The sequence below is a fragment of the Heterocephalus glaber genome, unplaced genomic scaffold (genome assembly GCF_053883595.1).
Source record: "Heterocephalus glaber isolate CG9 unplaced genomic scaffold, H.glaber_assembly_v1.0 deba00001442, whole genome shotgun sequence".
NCBI classification, from domain to species: Eukaryota; Metazoa; Chordata; class Mammalia; order Rodentia; family Bathyergidae; genus Heterocephalus; species Heterocephalus glaber.
The window spans coordinates 29,942,465-29,961,279 of record NW_028258296.1 but is presented as its reverse complement, the minus strand read 5'-3'; the positions used below and the strand labels follow the sequence as shown (position 1 = coordinate 29,961,279).

The 18,815-nt window shown below is 40.2% G+C and overlaps 1 protein-coding gene across 1 annotated transcript in view; it reads left to right on the top strand.

The window, feature by feature from the left end:
• Window positions 1-16,777, top strand: part of Cnn3 (calponin 3) — a 30,230-nt gene extending 13,453 nt beyond the window's left edge. The window contains exons 2-7 of the mRNA XM_004841223.3: window positions 10,170-10,291; window positions 10,494-10,560; window positions 11,637-11,774; window positions 12,131-12,247; window positions 14,051-14,197; window positions 15,666-16,777. Coding sequence (XP_004841280.1) covers window positions 10,170-10,291; window positions 10,494-10,560; window positions 11,637-11,774; window positions 12,131-12,247; window positions 14,051-14,197; window positions 15,666-16,007 — 933 coding nt within the window. The 3' untranslated portion in view covers window positions 16,008-16,777. The remainder of the gene's footprint in view (window positions 1-10,169; window positions 10,292-10,493; window positions 10,561-11,636; window positions 11,775-12,130; window positions 12,248-14,050; window positions 14,198-15,665) is intronic.
• Window positions 16,778-18,815: the final 2,038 nt, after the last annotated feature.

Genomic DNA, 18,815 nt, shown 5'->3' with positions numbered 1-18,815 from the left:
GATTCTACATACTATTTTGGGTCAACTCTCTGTGTCGAATTCAGAATAAATCCACTCCCTCCTCTATGTGACTTGTAGCTTGTTTCTCTTAAACCCCCAGGACCCTTCTAGATTCTAAATAGCCACTCCTGGCCAGCTAGTATCTCATATTAAGCTGCATCTGATTTTTCTGACCCTTTTACTACCCAGTTTTATCTTTTTAGAAACCAACATTGGTTTGTCAGTGTCCTCTTTCAGAATGGATCACAGCGATGCCACAGACATGGTTTAACCTGTTGTTACAGTGGGATTGTTAAGTGACTTCCTGTGTTTGACTACAAAACACTGGCTTCTGTTTTGATCGGTGTAGGAAGAAGGACTCTAACCCTAACTTTGGCAAGTGGATTTCCCCTTCCTATAAGTTAGGATGATAATAATCGTTTACAGTTGCAGAGCTCTCATATTCATTTCTTGTAAATTTTTCCTCAGCTACCTCACAGGTCTGTTGGGATTCAAAGAAATAAGACAACAGTATTTTACAAAGAATTGTATAATTTTACAGACCAAGATTACATTAGTTTTTTTAGGCAGGGATGTTTTTTAGTTCAACCAGCTCAGCTCACTGATAGAGCTAAGCACTGCGAGTTCTAGAACACTGGGCCAGTATTTCACATATATCTTGAATAATTTGTTCATTACACTAAGATTTTTCTAATTCCAATTTCTTTAAGTTTAATAAGTACACCAGATAGTTTCTAATCGTTAATTACCAGAAGAAGAGAACAGATCTAAACCTAACCCTCAAGGGTGTGTGTGTGTTACTGTGAATTACTTCTGCCTTAGCATAGCACAGTGGGCCTGGTGATCGTGACCATTCCTGATTCTTGGGCCACTACACTGGGATTAAAGAGTGCCATAGATGCAGGAGACACGCATCAGAGAGTAAACCAAATATGTCCCTGGCGATCCATCTAAGATTACTAGATTGGAAGATCAAGGAGATGTGCCGCCAGTAAAAAACCAGCATTCTCACAGCAGATGCTTTTCCATAACAAGATAGCTCTTTAATAAATCTGGCATTTCCTTAGTCTAATAATATATCAGTGGGTGAAAAATTGCTTGGCTACTCATTGCGCACCAGGTATGGGCTTTGGAGATTGCAAAGATGCACAAGTGCATGTTTCATCCTCCAGGAGTGGACACAGCCGCTGTGTTTGGACAGGGTGGTATACCTTGCTGGTTGCTGGTGACTAACACATTCATGACGGGGCCATAATGTGTGTGTCTTGCTGCCAGGTGGCTTGAACCACCATTGGTACATGTGTGACTGTCCTACGCATGACTGTACCACCTCCGTGGGCCACTCCTGCATGCGCCCAAACCAGCAGGGGCGTGTTAACTCACCCCACCCCGCCATGGGTCCCGCTGTGCTTGTGTGCCTTTACCAGGTGGCCAGTCCAGGACAGCCAGGCTCTTCTACCAGTAATAGAGACCCTTGCTTTTGAGCAGGAGGTGGGGAGGCAGCAATGCTTGTCTCCAGGTTCTTGTTACAACTATTCACCAAGATTTCTCATAGTGAGCTCTTCAAAATTCTCATCTTTTTAAATCACAGTTTTCAAGTCCTGTCTTCTGAGAATCCAGCCCCCATACTTGTTCCCTACTTGTTTAGAGTTGAACTTTCAGAATCCACTTTTAACTCTGTGTGATCTAAACATCATAGTCTGAAGGTGATTTTCTAGACAGAGAAGACAAAGCTGCCTTTGTTCTGCCTTATTTTTTTTTCCTACCATCATTAGTTTTAGACACTGGACTGCTTCCTGTTAATTTTTTTTTGGTACCGGGGATTGAACTCGGGACCTTGCGCTTGCGAGGTAGGTGGGTCCTCTTAAATTTTAAACTTTAACATATCTGTGTTATCTGATTGTGCTAGTTTGGACCCCACAGTCTTATATGTTAAAAGCCTTGGTTGCCAGCCTGTGGTGCTGTTGGGAGATGGTGGAGACATTAGGAGGCGGGGCCTAGTGGAAGAAGTTGGGTCAGTGGGGGGTTACCCTGACGGGGTACGTGGGATCCTGGCCCCTTCCTCTCTTGATGCCCAGCTGCCTTGAGGTGAGCAGTTTTGTCTACCAAGTGTTCCCCGCCATGATAGTCTGCTGTCACCTGCCCAAAGGCAAGAGGGCCAAGCAACCAAGAACTGAAACCTCTGAAACTGAAAGCCAAAATAAATTTTTTCTCCTTTTAGACACTTAACAGTTTACCCGATCATCACTTGGGCAGTGTGTTTGTTTACATACTGACTATTGGGCAGGTGTCATTTCAACCGTTGATTCTTATATTGAATAGATTTGATGAAATTGTCATTGATATTTTCTGTTATAAAAATTAATGAAAAAATTTGTCGTTTTTTTCCATCCTGTATTGAAATAAGTTGGACTGGTAAGTGGGTAAGTTGTTTATGTCAGGTATTTTGTCACAGTAACAGAAAACTAATACACTGGCCATACATACACATTTGGAGGAAAATAATTGTGCTGGTGCCGTGCACAGATGTGAAGATCTGTCTGCAGCTTTGAGAGAAAGGCCTGATTGAGAAATCACTCTGCCATAAATGTGATTTTTCCATGGCTTTCAAATATCTTTAACAAGTTCACAGCATAGAATGAATCTTGGATTCTATGGTGACCATGAGGAAGGCATACAGTCCATCCTGACATTGTCCTAAATACAGTGATTTCCACTAGAATTCCCACTGTTACTCTCCATAAGGTCCAAACCTGGTTTAAGAAAAAGTTTCTTCATCATTTTCATCAAAAACAATCTGAAGCCAGCATGGTGGCAAATGCCTGTTATTCCAATATTCTGGGAGGCTGAGGCAGGAGGATCACAAGTTCCAGACCAGCCTGGGCAATAATGACTTCATGAGACCTTGACTTAAAAAGGGGCTGAGATGTAGCTCAGTGCAAAAGCCCTGGGTTGTACAAAAACCTGAAAAACAACGAAAATTTGGGATACAAACATTCAAGTAGAGAGGAGAGCTTAGGCAAAGATGGAGCTGGGCAGGAACAGTGAAGAAGGGCCAGCATTGGAGCCAAACTTGTTTCCCATGAGCTTCCCTGATTGTAGACACTAAAGTGAACAGGTTGCAGCAGGATTTAGTTGATGGAAACCTTTGTACCTCTGTACTCAACTTATGCAGTGGAGGGCAGCAGTTCTGATGCGTGGGGGATGTTGGGATGCCCCTTTCCTGTGGAGTGGGCATCATCACAGTGGCCCCAAGGGATGGAGCCACCCAGGAGAATGAGGTGTGACCAGGGCTGCTTTTTAGAATTGGAAGAATGGATTTTTGAAATTTGATATCAAAGCATAGGGTCTTTAGTCAGTTGTAGCCCTGGTATGAATAAAAATTTTGCAAAGATATTTACATGTTTATAGGATCCATTAAGGGAGATTTACAATAGGTTAGAAATGTTAAAGCCTGTCTGTTCTTGCATGAGGTATTGAGAATGACAGAGGATAATAGGCAGGAAGAGGCATCTTTTGTTTCTTTGTTCTCAGTACTGGGAATTAAAGCCAGGGTCTTGCACTGAGCTATATCCCCAGCTCTTAGGGAAAAAAAAATTTTTTTTTTTTTAAATTTTGTGACAGGATCATTTTAGAACAACCCTGTTCTTTTTTTTTTGGTACCGAGGATAGAACTCCTGTCCTTGTGCTTGCAAGGCAGGCGGCGGAACCACTGAGCTAAATCCCCGGCCCAACAGGATCATTTTAAGTTGCTTGGGCTTGAACTTGCTGTCCTGCTGCCTCAGCCTCCCAGATGCTAGGATTATAGGCCTGTTCCACTATGCCCAGCTGGAAGGGGGATCTTGGTGTTTGAGGTGGAAATCTATTTGGCTCCTGTTTTGAAGCTGTTCCTATTATTGTCCTCATCACCGTATTCTTCCTATAGTTAAAATTTTATCTGTTGTTGTTTGCAAACCTCTTATTTAATGTTTGTCTCTTCCTACTGGAAAGAAAGCTTTTAGCACAAAGACTTTGTCTTTGAACCACGTCTCCTGTACTAGCCATTTGAATGAAGGACAGAAAGGAGTAATTGTGAAAGAAACTAAAAGACAAATCTAGGAAAAACTTGAGAAAGACACTGACATTGAATATGACTTTACTTAGAGTTTGGGGGTAATGCTAGATTATCTTAGTGCCTCATTAGAATTTAGGCGGGACTGAAATTTGGGAGACTATTTTAGCCACCAGCAACGGTTACCTAGAATTGTCTGCCTCTGGGTTTTAACAGGTTCTGTGATAAAACTAAATTGTGGGAAGGAATATACAGTTGGCCCTCCATATCCCCAGGTTCTGTATCTGTGGGTTCAGCCAACTACAGGTCAAAAATACTATGCAAAACTAGTTTGTACTGAACACGTACAGATCTTTTTCTCCCCTTGTCATTCCCTAAACAATACGCTCAGTATACCAGCCATCTGCAGAGCATTTACATTGTGTTAGGTATTACAGCTAATGTGGAGATCACATAGACAGGATGCACCTGGGTTATATGTAAATACCATGCCCTTGGTGTGAGGGACTTCAGTGTGCAGAGATTTTAGTGTCCACCATAGTCTTGTACCCAGGCTCCAGTGGTGCACACACAAGGACAAAAGATGTGTGTCCTTCCTCTGCCTCATGCCAGGCACCACCTCTGTCATTTACTGAATTGCACTGTCTTTGAATACTTCTTGTTTACACTAAGAAGCACCATAGAACAGTGCAAGAATTGTGCTTTGGGATCAGTTGAGATTTTTTTAAAACTCAGTCTCATTAAACTGTCTCCCCTTTTTTGAAGATTTTGAGACTGAAGCTTCTCAAACCTCAGTGCCAGGAAGGGCTTGGCTGTTACCAACCTGGAGGCTTTTATCTGATCAGTGTCTCCCTCTGCTATTAGGAAGTGCAGGCCCGAGGGGCTTGTGTTTTCCAGGAGTATCTTTCCAGTGCTGTTTTAGGTGTGATTAACTGTAGTACTTAGGACAGTGGTTGGAGGACTTGGCTAAAGGATTGGGATACAACCTTACCTCAGGGAAGGTAATGTGAAGAGAAACTTGTGTATTTCAGTTCCTCTCAGTTTTTCCTACCCTTGTTTTCCTTATTGCTTTCCCTCTAAGTCCTTTGAGACCTTTCTCCCAATTGCCCCTCAGTGCTGCCAGATTTAATACAAAGGAGTAAGATTTTGTTTAGTAGAACTGAGCTTTTGAAGGATCCTGAGCTTTTGTAATATCAAAAAGGTTTTCACTGTCCACGAGAAGAACCAGTTTTTGCTCCTTTGAGAGCAGTATAACCCCCATGTTGAGCATGCTGAGAATGCATGCTCTTAAAATTTATATATTGCTTGCTTATTTTTTGTTTGTTTATTGAGACCAGGCCTTGCTAAGTTATCCAGGCTGGCCTCAAACTCTGCTGTCCTCCTGCCTCACCCTCCCAAGTAGATGGGATTACAGGCAAGCTATGCTTGTCCTTATTTTTTTTTTAAGCAAATATTTTAGAAATCTCTTTGTTTTGTTTGGGTTTTTTTGGTACCAGGGATCGAACTCCAGTGCTTGCGCTTGCACAGCAGGTGGTGAAACCACTGAGCTAAATCCCCAGCCCTATTTTAGAAATCTTAAAAGATTATGTGAGGACTGAAAAAGGCCAGGCAACTGGAAAAGATTGATGTGCATTTGAACTGAAGTGTGCTTCCAGTCCAGTGCTCTGAGCCACCCTGAGGCAAGGCAGGGCCAAGAGCACAGGCAGGAGCCCCAGGCGCCAGGCCCGAAGCTGGCCTGAGCAGGAAGAGGAGGAGAGGCAGTTGACGCTGCCTGAGTAGTGAAGGCAGAACAGGTGCAGTGCTGTGGCCAGGGAAGATGGTCAACTGTGCTAATGCCCCAGGAGACCTCATTGTTGGTCCTCGTCTTCACCCTGGCTTGTGTTGGGCATGCCCACAGCCCTGGGTCTTCACAAGTGCACTTTGACTGAAAAAGCTTGTGAGGCCCTGCTCTCCTGAAGAAAGAGCAAGAAAGGAGCTGCTGTGGACTTGAAGGAACCAGGCAGAAAGTCAGACAAAGTAGCTTGGGAACATGAAATAGAGCATCTTGAAGAATAAGGTAAATGATGTTTCTTTCTTTTTTCAGTACTGGGGATCGAACTCAGGACCTTGCGCTTGTGAGGCAAGAGGTGGAACCACCCCAGCCCTTAAATGGTGTTTATAAATAATTTGAGCAGTGATTTTTTTTCCCCCCAGCAAATTAGAGTGAAGTTTCTATGAGGTATTAATGAGATGTGAATATAGCATTGATTTTGTAAGACGGTAAATTTCTTGTTACATACAAGGAAGAAAATTCTGTCATTTTTTGCCTTATGTTTAGAAATTAAGGTTTTGTAGGTGAAAATAGTGCATAAATTTTATTGGCCAAAGCTTACTTTTTAATTACTTTCCATCCCTTGATTTTAAGAGACAATACTTAGCTCATTTGACTTCAGGAAACTCCACTTACTAGCAATACTTGGGTAAAAAAAAAAAAAATCCTTGTTGTTCCGTTAAAGGAAAATCTTAAGTCAAAACTAATAGTAGTAATGTGATGTGGATACATTCCTAGTTTTTAGTTTATAATACTGTGGGGCCTTGAATTTCAAATCTGTGCACTTGTGAACTACCTCTTTGCATTTGCTGATGTGCTAGAGACAGTCATCTGCCCAGAGTCACCCTCCACTGCCAGCCATTGTTGGGGCAGGATTTGAGCCCAAATCCAGCTGACTCCAGGGCTGGATTGCTCTGTTTCATCAGTCCCTTGATGACAACTGTCAACAGAGAAGACGAAGATTCCTTGCTATCTCAGATATTTCCTGAGAGGTCTGTAATCGCTTTGTGGTTTGGAGTGTGGCACTGAATCTGTTGGACACATTTTGCAAACTTTTTCTCTTTGGTACCAGTGATGAAACTCTGGACCTTGTACTTATGAGGCAGATGGTGGAACCATTGAGCTAAATCCCCAGCCTGTTGGACACATTTTGTACAAAGGAAAAATAAATATGCTTTTACATTATCCTAGTTAAATAATAGTCTCATTTGGCACAAAAAATCATCATCACCAAAAAACCCCAAACCACTGAACGTAATTTCATCTCTGCATTTGAAAAGCAGGAGACTATTTCTTCACACTTTTGATGATTGACCAAATTGTGCAGACAGAGTGGGAAGGGATGTGGTGCACCCCTTGAATTCAGCCTGCCTTTTATGTAGACAGAAATTGGATAACGAAGTTATTGAAGGACCCATAGTGAAGATAGAGCTGAGGCAGACTCCTCCTATTCTAGCATATTATATCTTTTCTTCAGATCTTGTGTGCCTCCTCAGTTTTGAAAACAAAAACAAAGATCTCACAATTAGAATTTGCCCTCCATAGCTAGTGCCTCCTGAGTGGTAGCTTCTCTTTTTCTCTCTTACCTATATATGCCCTTCTGTCCACAACTCCAGTACACAGAGTTTATGTTCTAGCCACCTGAAACAAGACTCCAGTGTGAAAAGCCAATGCCTAAGAGTTTGTCTACCAGTTTAACACTTATTGCTATACATAAATGGATTTGTTTGATATGCTGGAGAAGATAAGTTATCCCAGAATGTTTAAATGGTATTGATAGGAGTAGTGGCTGGTTCCTGCTTAAGCAGGGCAGTATCTTTCAGCCTCCCTGCCTTCTTCCCCAGTTCCCCATTCAGATGCCAATGTAACTCAAATTGGCAGGAAATGAAAATAGACATGTATTTTTTAGGGAGTCAGGGTACCAGTGGGGCAGGAATCTTGCCATGTTATGTAGTTTCATTGTGCTTGAGCTTGCTTGCTCACTCCTTTCCCTTCCTCCCTCCCTTCCTTCCTTCCTTTCTTTACTGTACAAGCTAACTTCAGGCCAGATTGGACCCATGAAACATTGTAGTGTTATCTTAATATGGCAATAGAACTTGTTGTATTTCCTTTTGTGATCCTGGTTAAGGAAACCCACAGTTTAAATAAATTACCCATTATTTTGTAGAGGCTTTCTTTAATTTGGAGGAGTGGGGTGTGCAGGGGATCAAGAACTGCTGGGTTTTAAATGACACTGTAATTAGTGACAGCACATAGTCTTATCTCAAACTAGAGCCTCACCCTTGATGGTGGGGGAGGGAGTCACTGAAAACATCAGGAGTGGACTAATTATGTTCCTGGGCCAACTCAAGGCTCTAGTGCATGGTGTGCCTGCGAGGGGTTAATTAATTTGACCTGGGAAATGGAGTATTTTTCTCACCTTGAACATTATAAAAGGTCATTGTGGCTTTGGGTGGACGTGAAAAGGAACTGCAGTCAGATGTGAATTTTTCTCTCTCTGTTTTTTTTTTTGGTACCGAGGATCGAACTGCGGTCCTTGCGCTTGCGGGGCAGGCAGCAGAACTGCTGAGCTAAATCCCCGGCCCCAGATGTGAATTTTTAAGACTCAGTGCTGGTATTCTCTGTGGGGTGACTGAAAGGTGTCTATCCTGGTCCTGCCGACCCCTGATTCTCTTTTGGAAAGGACCTGAATGCAGCCTGCAGTCCTGCACTCTGGCCCCAGGAATCTAGGGGATTTCATAGAGTTGTGTTTGGCTCCTGTTTGACTGGTTGGACTGGAACTTGATTTCCTCATGATCAAAATGTCATGATGCCATTTCTTTCCATAATTAAACCTAATTATGTTTTATGGACAGCACGCCTTTCTCCTGTTCATTTCCATTTTCAACAGTGCTGAAATTGACTTCCGAGCTCGTGAGCTCTGTCCCCTGCACTATTCCCACATGTGCGTAGTTAGCCTTTTTACCTGTGCTGACTGAGAAGACAAAGCATACACAACTTTTGTTGTTCCCAGCTGTATTGTTTTTTTGTTTGTTTGTTTTTACAGTACTGGGGATTAAACTGGGGGCCTTTGTTCCCAGTTCCATCTCCAGGCCTTTTTATTTTTTATTTTGAGACAAAGTATTGATTGCTAGGTTGCCCAGGCTGGGCTCAAACTTTTGATCCTCCTGGTGTACACTAGCACACTTGGCAGCTGTGTTCTTCCCAAGTCATTGGCCAGCCTCTTTACGGATGCTAGGACAAAGAATATTTTAAGAATTTGAGGGCTGGGGATTTAGCTCAGTGGTTTTGCCGCCTGCTACGCAAGTGCAAAGACCCAAGTTCGATCCCCTGTACCAAAAAAAAAAAAAAAAAAAAAGAATTTGAGCACAAGATGTTTAATGCTTGGTTTAATTTTATTTTACAGTTTAAATTTTAAACTTACGGTCTTGTTATGAAGAAAGCTTTCAAAACCTGTGGTTAGCAGGTAGTTTTAGCATGTATAATAATACCATACCATCCAGTTGTTGGTTGTTATGTTGCTTTTATTACAGAATTCTACAAGTAAAAAAGTAAACCAATTTTTTTTTTTTTAGTTTTATTAAATGTCTGTGTACTGGGTAATAGTACTAGATACTAAGAATCTAAAAACGAATTAATTGAGTGTTTTGTCTTCTTGTGAAGATATTAATAGGACAGAGTTTCATGAGCAGAATTTCAGCATTGTACTTTAAGTATAGTTAGTACTGAGTAAAGTGTGTGTGTGTGTTTGTGTGTGTGTCTATGGTGTGTTCCATGTGCTGTATTTGTCTGAATACAAGGCAAATGCCAGAACTTTCTAGGCAAGAAAATGTTGGAATGATGTCTCAGCTACTTGAGGTACTGTGTAAAATAATTGACTGTGTCAGGATCCTTTCCCCATCTTTCCTTTCCTTTTCTTTATTTATTTTGGAATGTGGTGGTTAATGACTTTAAAGTTTAAGTCATGGCTAGTGCCATATTGTAATACTCTATTAAATCCTTCTCACTTCCTGTGTGTCATGACTGGGAATCTGCCTCATCCTGATGGGTATTTTTTCCTTCTCAGTCCCAGCTTCTCTGTGTAGTCCTCCAGAATTTTGTATGATACTGTCTTCTCCAAAAATTGGTGCTTAGATACTGAAACCACAATAACAGTTGATGCTGTTCACCAGCGAACTCTATTGAATGTAATTTACTGCCTGTCACAGCTGTGGCCCTAGAGGATAGTAAATGACAGACAGCACAGCTTGTGAGCCAACAGTCTGTGATGCGTTAGTGAAACTGCTCTAACGTTAATGTCCATTCCAGATTGCTTCCAAGTATGATCACCAGGCAGAGGAAGATCTTCGTAATTGGATAGAAGAGGTGACAGGCATGAGCATTGGCCCTAACTTCCAGCTGGGTCTGAAGGATGGCATCATCCTCTGCGAGTAAGTCTGGCTTTCAGAAGTCTGCTGGTCCTTTCCCAGGGCTCTGTCCTCCCCTCCTGACAAGTCTAGGGTGTCAAACCTTGATACCCTACAATTATGTTTAATGGTTTTCTTTACTGATGTAAAGGAACCAGTTGAATATTCCAGGGCTTGTTTTGGTATGACCAATAAATAAGATGTTTCTTAATATTTTTGTTTTTAGACTCATAAACAAGTTACAGCCAGGCTCCGTGAAGAAGGTCAATGAGTCCTCATTAAACTGGCCTCAGGTAAGAGCCAAACTAGTAGCCTCTGCTTCTAGTTGGTCTCTTTTTATGTAGTGAAAAAGTTCAGGTTTTGTTTTATGATTACAATTTTAAAATAGACATGTTGGCAGAAATTTGTACACATAGCTATATTTATTTTTGCCATTTTCAGAAATGTTTAATTACAATGAACTGCTTCTATCAACAGTAGATAGTTAGCTTAAAAGTTTTCCAAAATTTAGCCTGTCTACTTCCAAAAAGAATTTACCACAGCTTACCAAGAGAAATTCAACCCAGACCTTAACATAAATGAGGGAAAAAGCTAAATGTTGTAGGGCACACCTGTAGTCTTAGCCCTTGGGAGGCTGAGACAGGAGGATTGCTGAGAGTTCAAGGTCAGCCTGGGCTGCATAGTGGGTTCATACCCAGCTTGAACTACATAGACTCTGTCTCAAAAAGCCAAAACCAAACCAAAAAAACCCCCATAAAATGAGGGGACAGGAAAGCATTTAGCACATCTATTACTGGTTCAGCACAGAATGCTGTACCAGACATAATCTCAGTTTGTGAATGTGTGACTGAGTAACATTGGATATGTATTTGGTATTGGGTGTGTTTTTGTTTGTTTTTTTTTTTTTTGGTACTGGGGATCGAACTCGGGACCTTGTGCTTGTGAGGCAGGCACCAGAACCACTGAGCTAAATCCCCAGCCCCTAGGTGTGTTTTGAGATAAAAGAGTCAATGAGCATTTAGTAACCATAAATTTATTTTGAAATTAAAATTAAAACATACAATGAATTATTTATTAGTGTAAGTAGGTAAATTTGATAAAATTCCAGGCCTGGATAGCTCTGATACAGAATTCTTACATAAGGAAGATTTTACCTTTAAAGAATTGAAAAATAGTTGCTACTTAAAAATATTAAAACTATTATATAACTTCTTTTCTAGAGAGAAATATGCTTAGTATGTATCTGGTTAAGAATTCTTGCCGAGTAGCTTTCTGTCTGACATCTTGTAACTAATTAGGCATGAAGACTTAGGATTCTCAGAATGTTAAAATTTAGTTCTAAAAGTCATATGGCTCTTTTTCTTCATAGTTGGAAAATATTGGCAACTTCATTAAAGCTATTCAGGCTTATGGTATGAAGCCACATGACATATTTGAAGCAAATGATCTTTTTGAGAATGGAAACATGACCCAGGTTCAGACTACACTGGTGGCTCTAGCAGGTCTGGTACGTACATGTCCTTCGTGGTTGGTTAAACAAATTGCCTGCCCATTGGTGATGAATTAAATAATTGCTCTCTCATGGGTGCTCAGAGCAGGTAGGGGAGGGTCCTGTTTTTTCTGTAACTAGTAGCTTTGTGGAAAGGCTGTTGACATCAGCTGCCTCGTTCTAGATGGCCTGATTAGAACTCTCACATTTCAGAGGGTACAGTGTGTTGCTGAATAGCCTTAAACTTGTTTCGCACTTCTCGTTTGTTCCAAAGTATCCTATGTTAATAGACATTTCTTTATTGTTCCCCCCGTAAAGTCTATGGCAGAATATCTGAATATTCCTTCTCAGTTGGTGCATGTTTTTCTGTCCAGGCTAAAACAAAAGGATTCCACACAACTATTGACATTGGAGTTAAGTATGCAGAAAAACAAACAAGACGTTTTGATGAAGGAAAATTAAAGGCAGGCCAAAGTGTAATTGGTTTGCAGGTAAGTGTTGTTTATTCAATTACTCAGTCTCAATAATTCCTGCTATGCAAAATATTAAGTGTCTCTCATAAGTAAAGTGTAGATAGAAGTACTATAGTGTAGATTTCTGGATGGTTTATACAGTTTATACCTGTTTAAAGCCTGCCAGGCGATGATGGTTTTAAGAGGATACTTCTGATATGCTACCAACTTGACAGTTGTTTCTTTAGGAAATGAAGTTTTTCTAATTGTGCTGTCTTTTTTCTTTTTTTAAGAAAATGTAGATTCCTGTTATTAAGCAAATGAAGTAATTTTACAAAATTTTAATGCCAAAGTAATTTTGTTTATACTGATAATAAATGATGCAACAGCTAAGCCCTACTGAAATTTGTGTTTAATTCTTAGAAAATACTACAATAAGTAAAGCTTTTCTTTTCACATTGTCCCCCTGAAGAGTCACAAAAAAACCATTGCTAATGCCTTCAGTGCTATAGGGTTTGCTTTCCAATACCTGTTTGATACATTGCCCCCTCTTGACTGAGTCTATGTAAGGTGAATTTATGTAGAGTGTGGGAAATTGGAAACCGGAATTTTCAAACAGTAGTCAGTTGGTTAAATTTCAACTTATAAGGGAACTTGTAATATAAAAATACACTAGTTTTTGAAAGATAGCTTAAGGCAAAATAAAGTCGGTTTTAAAATTCTGTGATCAATGTGATTTTTTAAAATTTAAAAGCCAAGTGGATATTTTATATGTAAATGTGTTTAGATGTGTAGCTGTGGATGTGTAGACAGGCCCATAAGGTAAAAATCCCAAAAGGTTTTTTCAAATGAAAGCAAGTCTGGATGGTACTATTTAAAATTACTTTTTTTTTTCTTTTTTGCTTATATAGGTTTTCTGAATCTTTTTCAGTAAACAGGCTATACTTTTAGTAATAAAGAATTTAATAAATCTTGTTTTTTAAGGAATAAACCATCAGTGGTAGAAACTTGTCGTTAGCCAGTAGGAAGGGTGTACCAGTTGGTCCTGAAGCCATGTGGTTCTCACTGGGGAAAGGAAGTTACCATTCCTCCAAATTTCGTTGCATTCAGATTCCTCGTTCTGCCTCTTTCTTGCTCTGGCTAGTATAAAATGTGGCTTCCTTCCCATGAAAGTGCTGGTGATTTTAAACTTAACAGAAATGCTTCTAAAGACCCAGAGAAAATTCCTGGCATTTGCTCTCATGTTTTATGTAAACTATAGCTGAGGTAGAAAGCACATTGCCTGGCCTAACATTGCTTTTTTGTTCATGACTGAAGCCGGAATCCCTTAGTTTGGTTATCTATAGCTCAGAGAATAAGAGAAAGAGTAGCAGGAAAATTGTGTATAATTTTGCCACTGAAATAGCTTCTTAGGTGTCTGTCCATCTCTTCATGTGGGCAAGTTTATGTATGGTTCATTATGCTTTGAGGCTCTATCTATATACAGAGAATTTTGGGGGGAAAACTTTCCTTTTAAAGTTAGCACTTGAGGGCCGGGGATTTAGCTCAGTGGTTCTGCCACCTGCCTCACAAACGGAAGGTCCTGAGTTCGATCCCCGGTACCAAAAAAAAAAAGTTAGCACTTGAAAATGTGTTTTTAGTTCCACCCTTTTCTTCTTTTTTGGGGGTCGGGGTGCTGGAGCATTGAACCTGGGACTGCATGTATGCTAATAAGCACGTGTTGTGTAACTAAGGTCCACGCCTAGCCCTATCTTCCTTCCATCATTGTAGTAACACATAGTTTTATGTTATAAGTTGTGGACTTCTGATTAATTAGTGCTAATTTTATTTTTAACTTAAAAGATGGGAACAAACAAATGTGCCAGCCAGGCAGGTATGACAGCCTATGGAACTAGGCGGCATCTTTATGATCCCAAAATGCAAACTGACAAACCTTTTGACCAGACCACTATCAGTCTGCAAATGGGTACCAACAAAGGAGCCAGCCAGGTAAGCAGTCACTTTTCATACTCGTAGCAGGAAGTACAAAGGGGCTGTTTCAGATTAGCACTTAGGAACTGGACATGGTGGTGCACACTTGTAATCCCAGCCCTTGGGAGGCTGAGGCAGGAGGATCACCATGGGTTCCAGGCCAGCCTGGGCTACATAGTGAGTTCAGGGCCAGCCTGAACTACATAGCAAGACCTTGTCTCAAAAACTAAAAGATTAGCACTTATTAACTGGAAGTTCAAAGTAAGTATTTTTGTATGGTGTATTTAGAATGTATACTTCAGGAAAGTAGATTTTTGCTGAGAAAGGAAAAGAATCAAAGGACCTTTTCTACATCAATGAAAGTGGGTGTGGTTCATGGGGTTTTAGGGGGTAGTTAGAACAGCTGGCTTTTCTACTTGACTAGAAGAAAAAGATATGTTTGTTAGTGTTCTTGCTCCAAAACTCAAGCGAAAGAGTGCTTATTTAAATGCTGGGTTTTTCTTCTTTTTAAAAGGGAATCTTAAAGTAGGTAAAATTATCTGGTGTCCTACTAAGAACTATTCAGCTAGCATTCCCTATGAAATGTTTAACTCCCAGAGGCCAAATATTCCTGAGGTGCTAGTTAAAGAGTTCTTAGGTAGTAGATGGAAATGGAGCGTGGTAAAAATACCAGTGTTCTAACACTGCATCCAAGGTGGAAGCACTGTATTTTTTTCTTAAAAATACATTGCCAGCACCTCAGGAGGAGTTCCAGTAGCCATTTGAGAGAGGATGGTTCCCACATCCAACCAAATCAAGGATAAGGTTTGAAAATGCTTTGTCTCAATGACCCGAGATGTGATTTCTATTTATTTGTGTGGCGTTGTGTTTCTCCTAGCTGCCACTTGAGCTTGCTTTTTCAGCCACTTTACAGCTTTAAGTATGTGATTGTTGTAAGTGGGAAACTAATGTATGAGTTACAGTACTCTGAAAAGGAGTGTGTTGAGGCTGCTGTCCGAAATGGTTAGTTCTTATATGACTCAGAGCCCTTTGAAAAGAATGTATTTACAAGTGTTTAAAATGGGTCACTTGGTTAGTGTACATGATCATAATGGGCATTCAGATGTAACTTTGAAGTGTCCCACCATTTTTTACATTCTTTATGTCTGATCTTCTTCTAAATCCAGAGTTGGAAGTGTTGTCTTCATACTACATGTGAGAAACCTAAAACTAAAGGTTAACTTGTCTGAGGCTGCATAGCATTTTATAGTAGAGCAAAGATTTGAAGGAAGGTCTGACTTGGCTTGAAAGCCAGTGAATTTTGCTTCATAAAAGTAATTTGATATCAGCATATTTTGGTAAGGTAGGTTTACCCCTGAACCAAATGAAGGTTATGTTAGCGTTCCTATTCAGTGTGAAGCTCATAATTTATAAAATATTAACAAGAATAGACTTTAGCTGCTATGTCAACTTTTATACTTTGTTCTTATCTGTGTTCTAATACCAGGCTGGGATGTTAGCACCAGGTACCAGAAGAGACATCTACGATCAGAAGCTAACATTACAGCCAATGGACAACTCGACAATTTCCCTACAGATGGGTACCAACAAAGTTGCTTCCCAGAAAGGAATGAGTGTGTATGGGCTTGGGCGGCAAGTGTATGATCCCAAATACTGTGCTGCTCCGACAGAACCTGTCATTCACAATGGAAGCCAAGGCACAGGAACAAATGGGTCGGAAATCAGTGATAGTGATTATCAGGCAGAATACCCAGATGAATATCATGGCGAGTACCCAGATGACTACCCCAGAGATTACCAATATGGCGACCAAGGCATTGATTATTAGATTGACATAGAGGAGCTCAGTATTTAGTCCATCGTTTTTATTCAGTGAGAACCAAGCTAGCCTTGAGTAATTTTTTATCTTGTCTTCCTAAAACACTATTATGCTTATTGTATCTTAAAAAAAATGCCTTACATACATTCCTTTCTCCTTTCTCTGCCTCTTCCCTAAATAGTTGCCTTTTAGTGCTGTAACAGTTAAATCCTACAGCATAACCAGTAACTTGTGCATATGAAGTAAAAAGGAATACTGTGAAAGGGGAGTCCTCTTGTACAGCCAATTCTTCTATTAAAGATCTATGCATTTTTTACAATCTTACACTTAAACTGGTATTTTCCAACAATAGGAGATTTTCTTTTTTTACAGTTTAGTGTATCTGGTTTCTACATGGAAGACTAAACTCGTGCTTATTGCTAAATGTGGTCTTTGCCAACTAAATCTAAGATGCAGCATTTTAGAATTTTACATATCAATGTTTCTACAGTATTGTTTGCTAATTTTTAAATAAAGTCTTGATCAGTGTGCATTTGTGATTATATGTGTACTCATTCTTAAGCTGACAAGATATTTTCAGAGTGGCATTTCTATAAGGAGCATGTACAAAAATGGCTTGCAGACATTTAGGTCTGGGTGGTGCGGTTGCAAAATCTTCGTTTGTGCCACTGTATCATTGTAGAGTTGCTCTGTTTTCTTCAACTGTATTTATTGCTGCATTTCTCAGCATAAACTTATCCCATTGTATTTTTTATAAATAAATATTTTTTTTGAACATTCATATGAGCCACAGGCTGATTCTTTTCTGGTACTCTATGCTTAAGGAGACTGAGGCTTAGAAAAGTGAAGAGTAAGTGGCAGCCAGGGATTATCTGACCCTTGCTTATTTGACTGTGACTTGGCTGCTCCGGATTCATCTTAAATTCATCTTGGAATAAACATCACCTTCAGGAATACTTGTGGGAGTGTATGTGTGTGGTGGGATTTTATGTATATACCCTAGGGTAAATATGAATAAGAAATAATACTGGAGTAGAAACAGATTTGCTGTTTCATAAGGTTAGGGTTATAGTAACACCTAAACCAGTGATGGTGAACCTTTCAGAGACAAGTGCCCAAACTGTAACTCAAAACCCATTTATTTATTGCAAAGTGGCAACACTGCAGTTAAACCTGAATACTGAGGTTTTAGTTTAGGAAAAACAACATGTGCCATAGGTTTGCCATTTGTGACAGAGAGGTGGTCAGACAACAGCTAAGTGTTGAGAAGAATACAGTCACCAAAGGAAATTGGTAGTGACTTAACAAACATTGTGTAGTGATTTCGATAGAATTAGCCCTATTGGGCTTGGGGGTGAAAAATGTGCCTGTTTTTTGGTAAGGCTGATAAGGAGGGAGCGAATGTCAGGCTTGATGAAATCCATGAAAGCAAAATTTACTTGGTTATCATTTTACAATAACTGAATTTAATGCTCTGTAAATCCCTTATAGGAGACTAATGAGCTAAACTAATTCAGTGGTACTGTTCAGGGAAAAATTTGCATTTAAAGTAGACCTGAGCTGTCGGGCTGTTTCTTGTCATCTCTGAAGAAGCATTTAGGGAAGGCAAGGAAGCCTTTCATCATACTACCTACCCCGCTATAAGTCAGATTGACCCTCCCATTAGGGGGTGGGTAATTCTGCCCAGCCAGCTAACAAGTGAGGCTGCTGGTCACCCTGTTGAATGTTCCTATTTATCTAAAGCTTTAAGAAAGAAAAGCTCCCTCTCTCCACCATTTAAATCTTAGGTGGGGTCCTGATAAAATCATTTTTTAAAAGTCGGCAATTCTCAGATGTGGCTGTGGTTGTGATTGCCCATTTGTAAGAGTGCCTCCTGCTTTTAACCAGCTAAGTCATGTACAGTTAAGGTTCTGCCTGTCTCTATACGACTAGTTCCAAATAAGAGCCCAGACATTCAGGATTTATCTCACTAATTTTAAGAATTGTACTCTGAAAAGCCAGTTTGTTTGTTTGTTTGTTTGTTTATTTTTAAATGAGGGAAGGTTTATTTTGGCTCAGAGTTTGTAGAATTTCAGTCCATAGTTGCTTGGCTCCAAGGCAGGGCAGAAGGGCATTGCAGAGGAGACACAGTTCATGGCAAAGCAGAGGAGCCAAAAGGCAGCAAAACAGAGAAGTAGTGAAGCAGCAGCAGCTGCCTGTCTCCCTTTTTATCTCTTCTGGGCCCCGACTTTTGAAGGCCCGCAGAGTGACCTTTTCTATTAACCATACCCAGAACTATGCTAAACCAATCAGTTGGATAATTTAGTATTCACACACCCTTTATCCCAGCATCACACACCCTACATTCAGCCATCTCCAAAGAGATCCACCTATGACCCCATGAGGCCTTGGGGGGGGGGGGGAACGACACCTAGATACAAGCCATAACAAAGAGCAAGTAAGTATCTAAACCAATTATCCTTGGATCATAAGCAAATGTTGAGAAAGTATCACTTGAATATGGACATTAAATGCTTAGAAATAAGAGAAAAATGTTAGCAGCAAGCTGTACAGGCATAGAAGAGCTAAACGAGTTGACTGATAACAGAATTTAGGGATATTACTTTGTGTCCCAGTTTAAGTGGGACATAGCAGCCTGACCTGGCAGAAAATTGGAAAATGGCTTTTCTTCCATTCAGGCTAGCCACCTACAAAGTCAGTATATTTAGCATATTTCCAAGATTGGATGAATAGGAATTGCTGCCCTGTATAACAGCAATGTTCCAGAGATTTCTGCTGACAAAAATCCTTTTTTTAAAAAAAATATTTACTGTTATG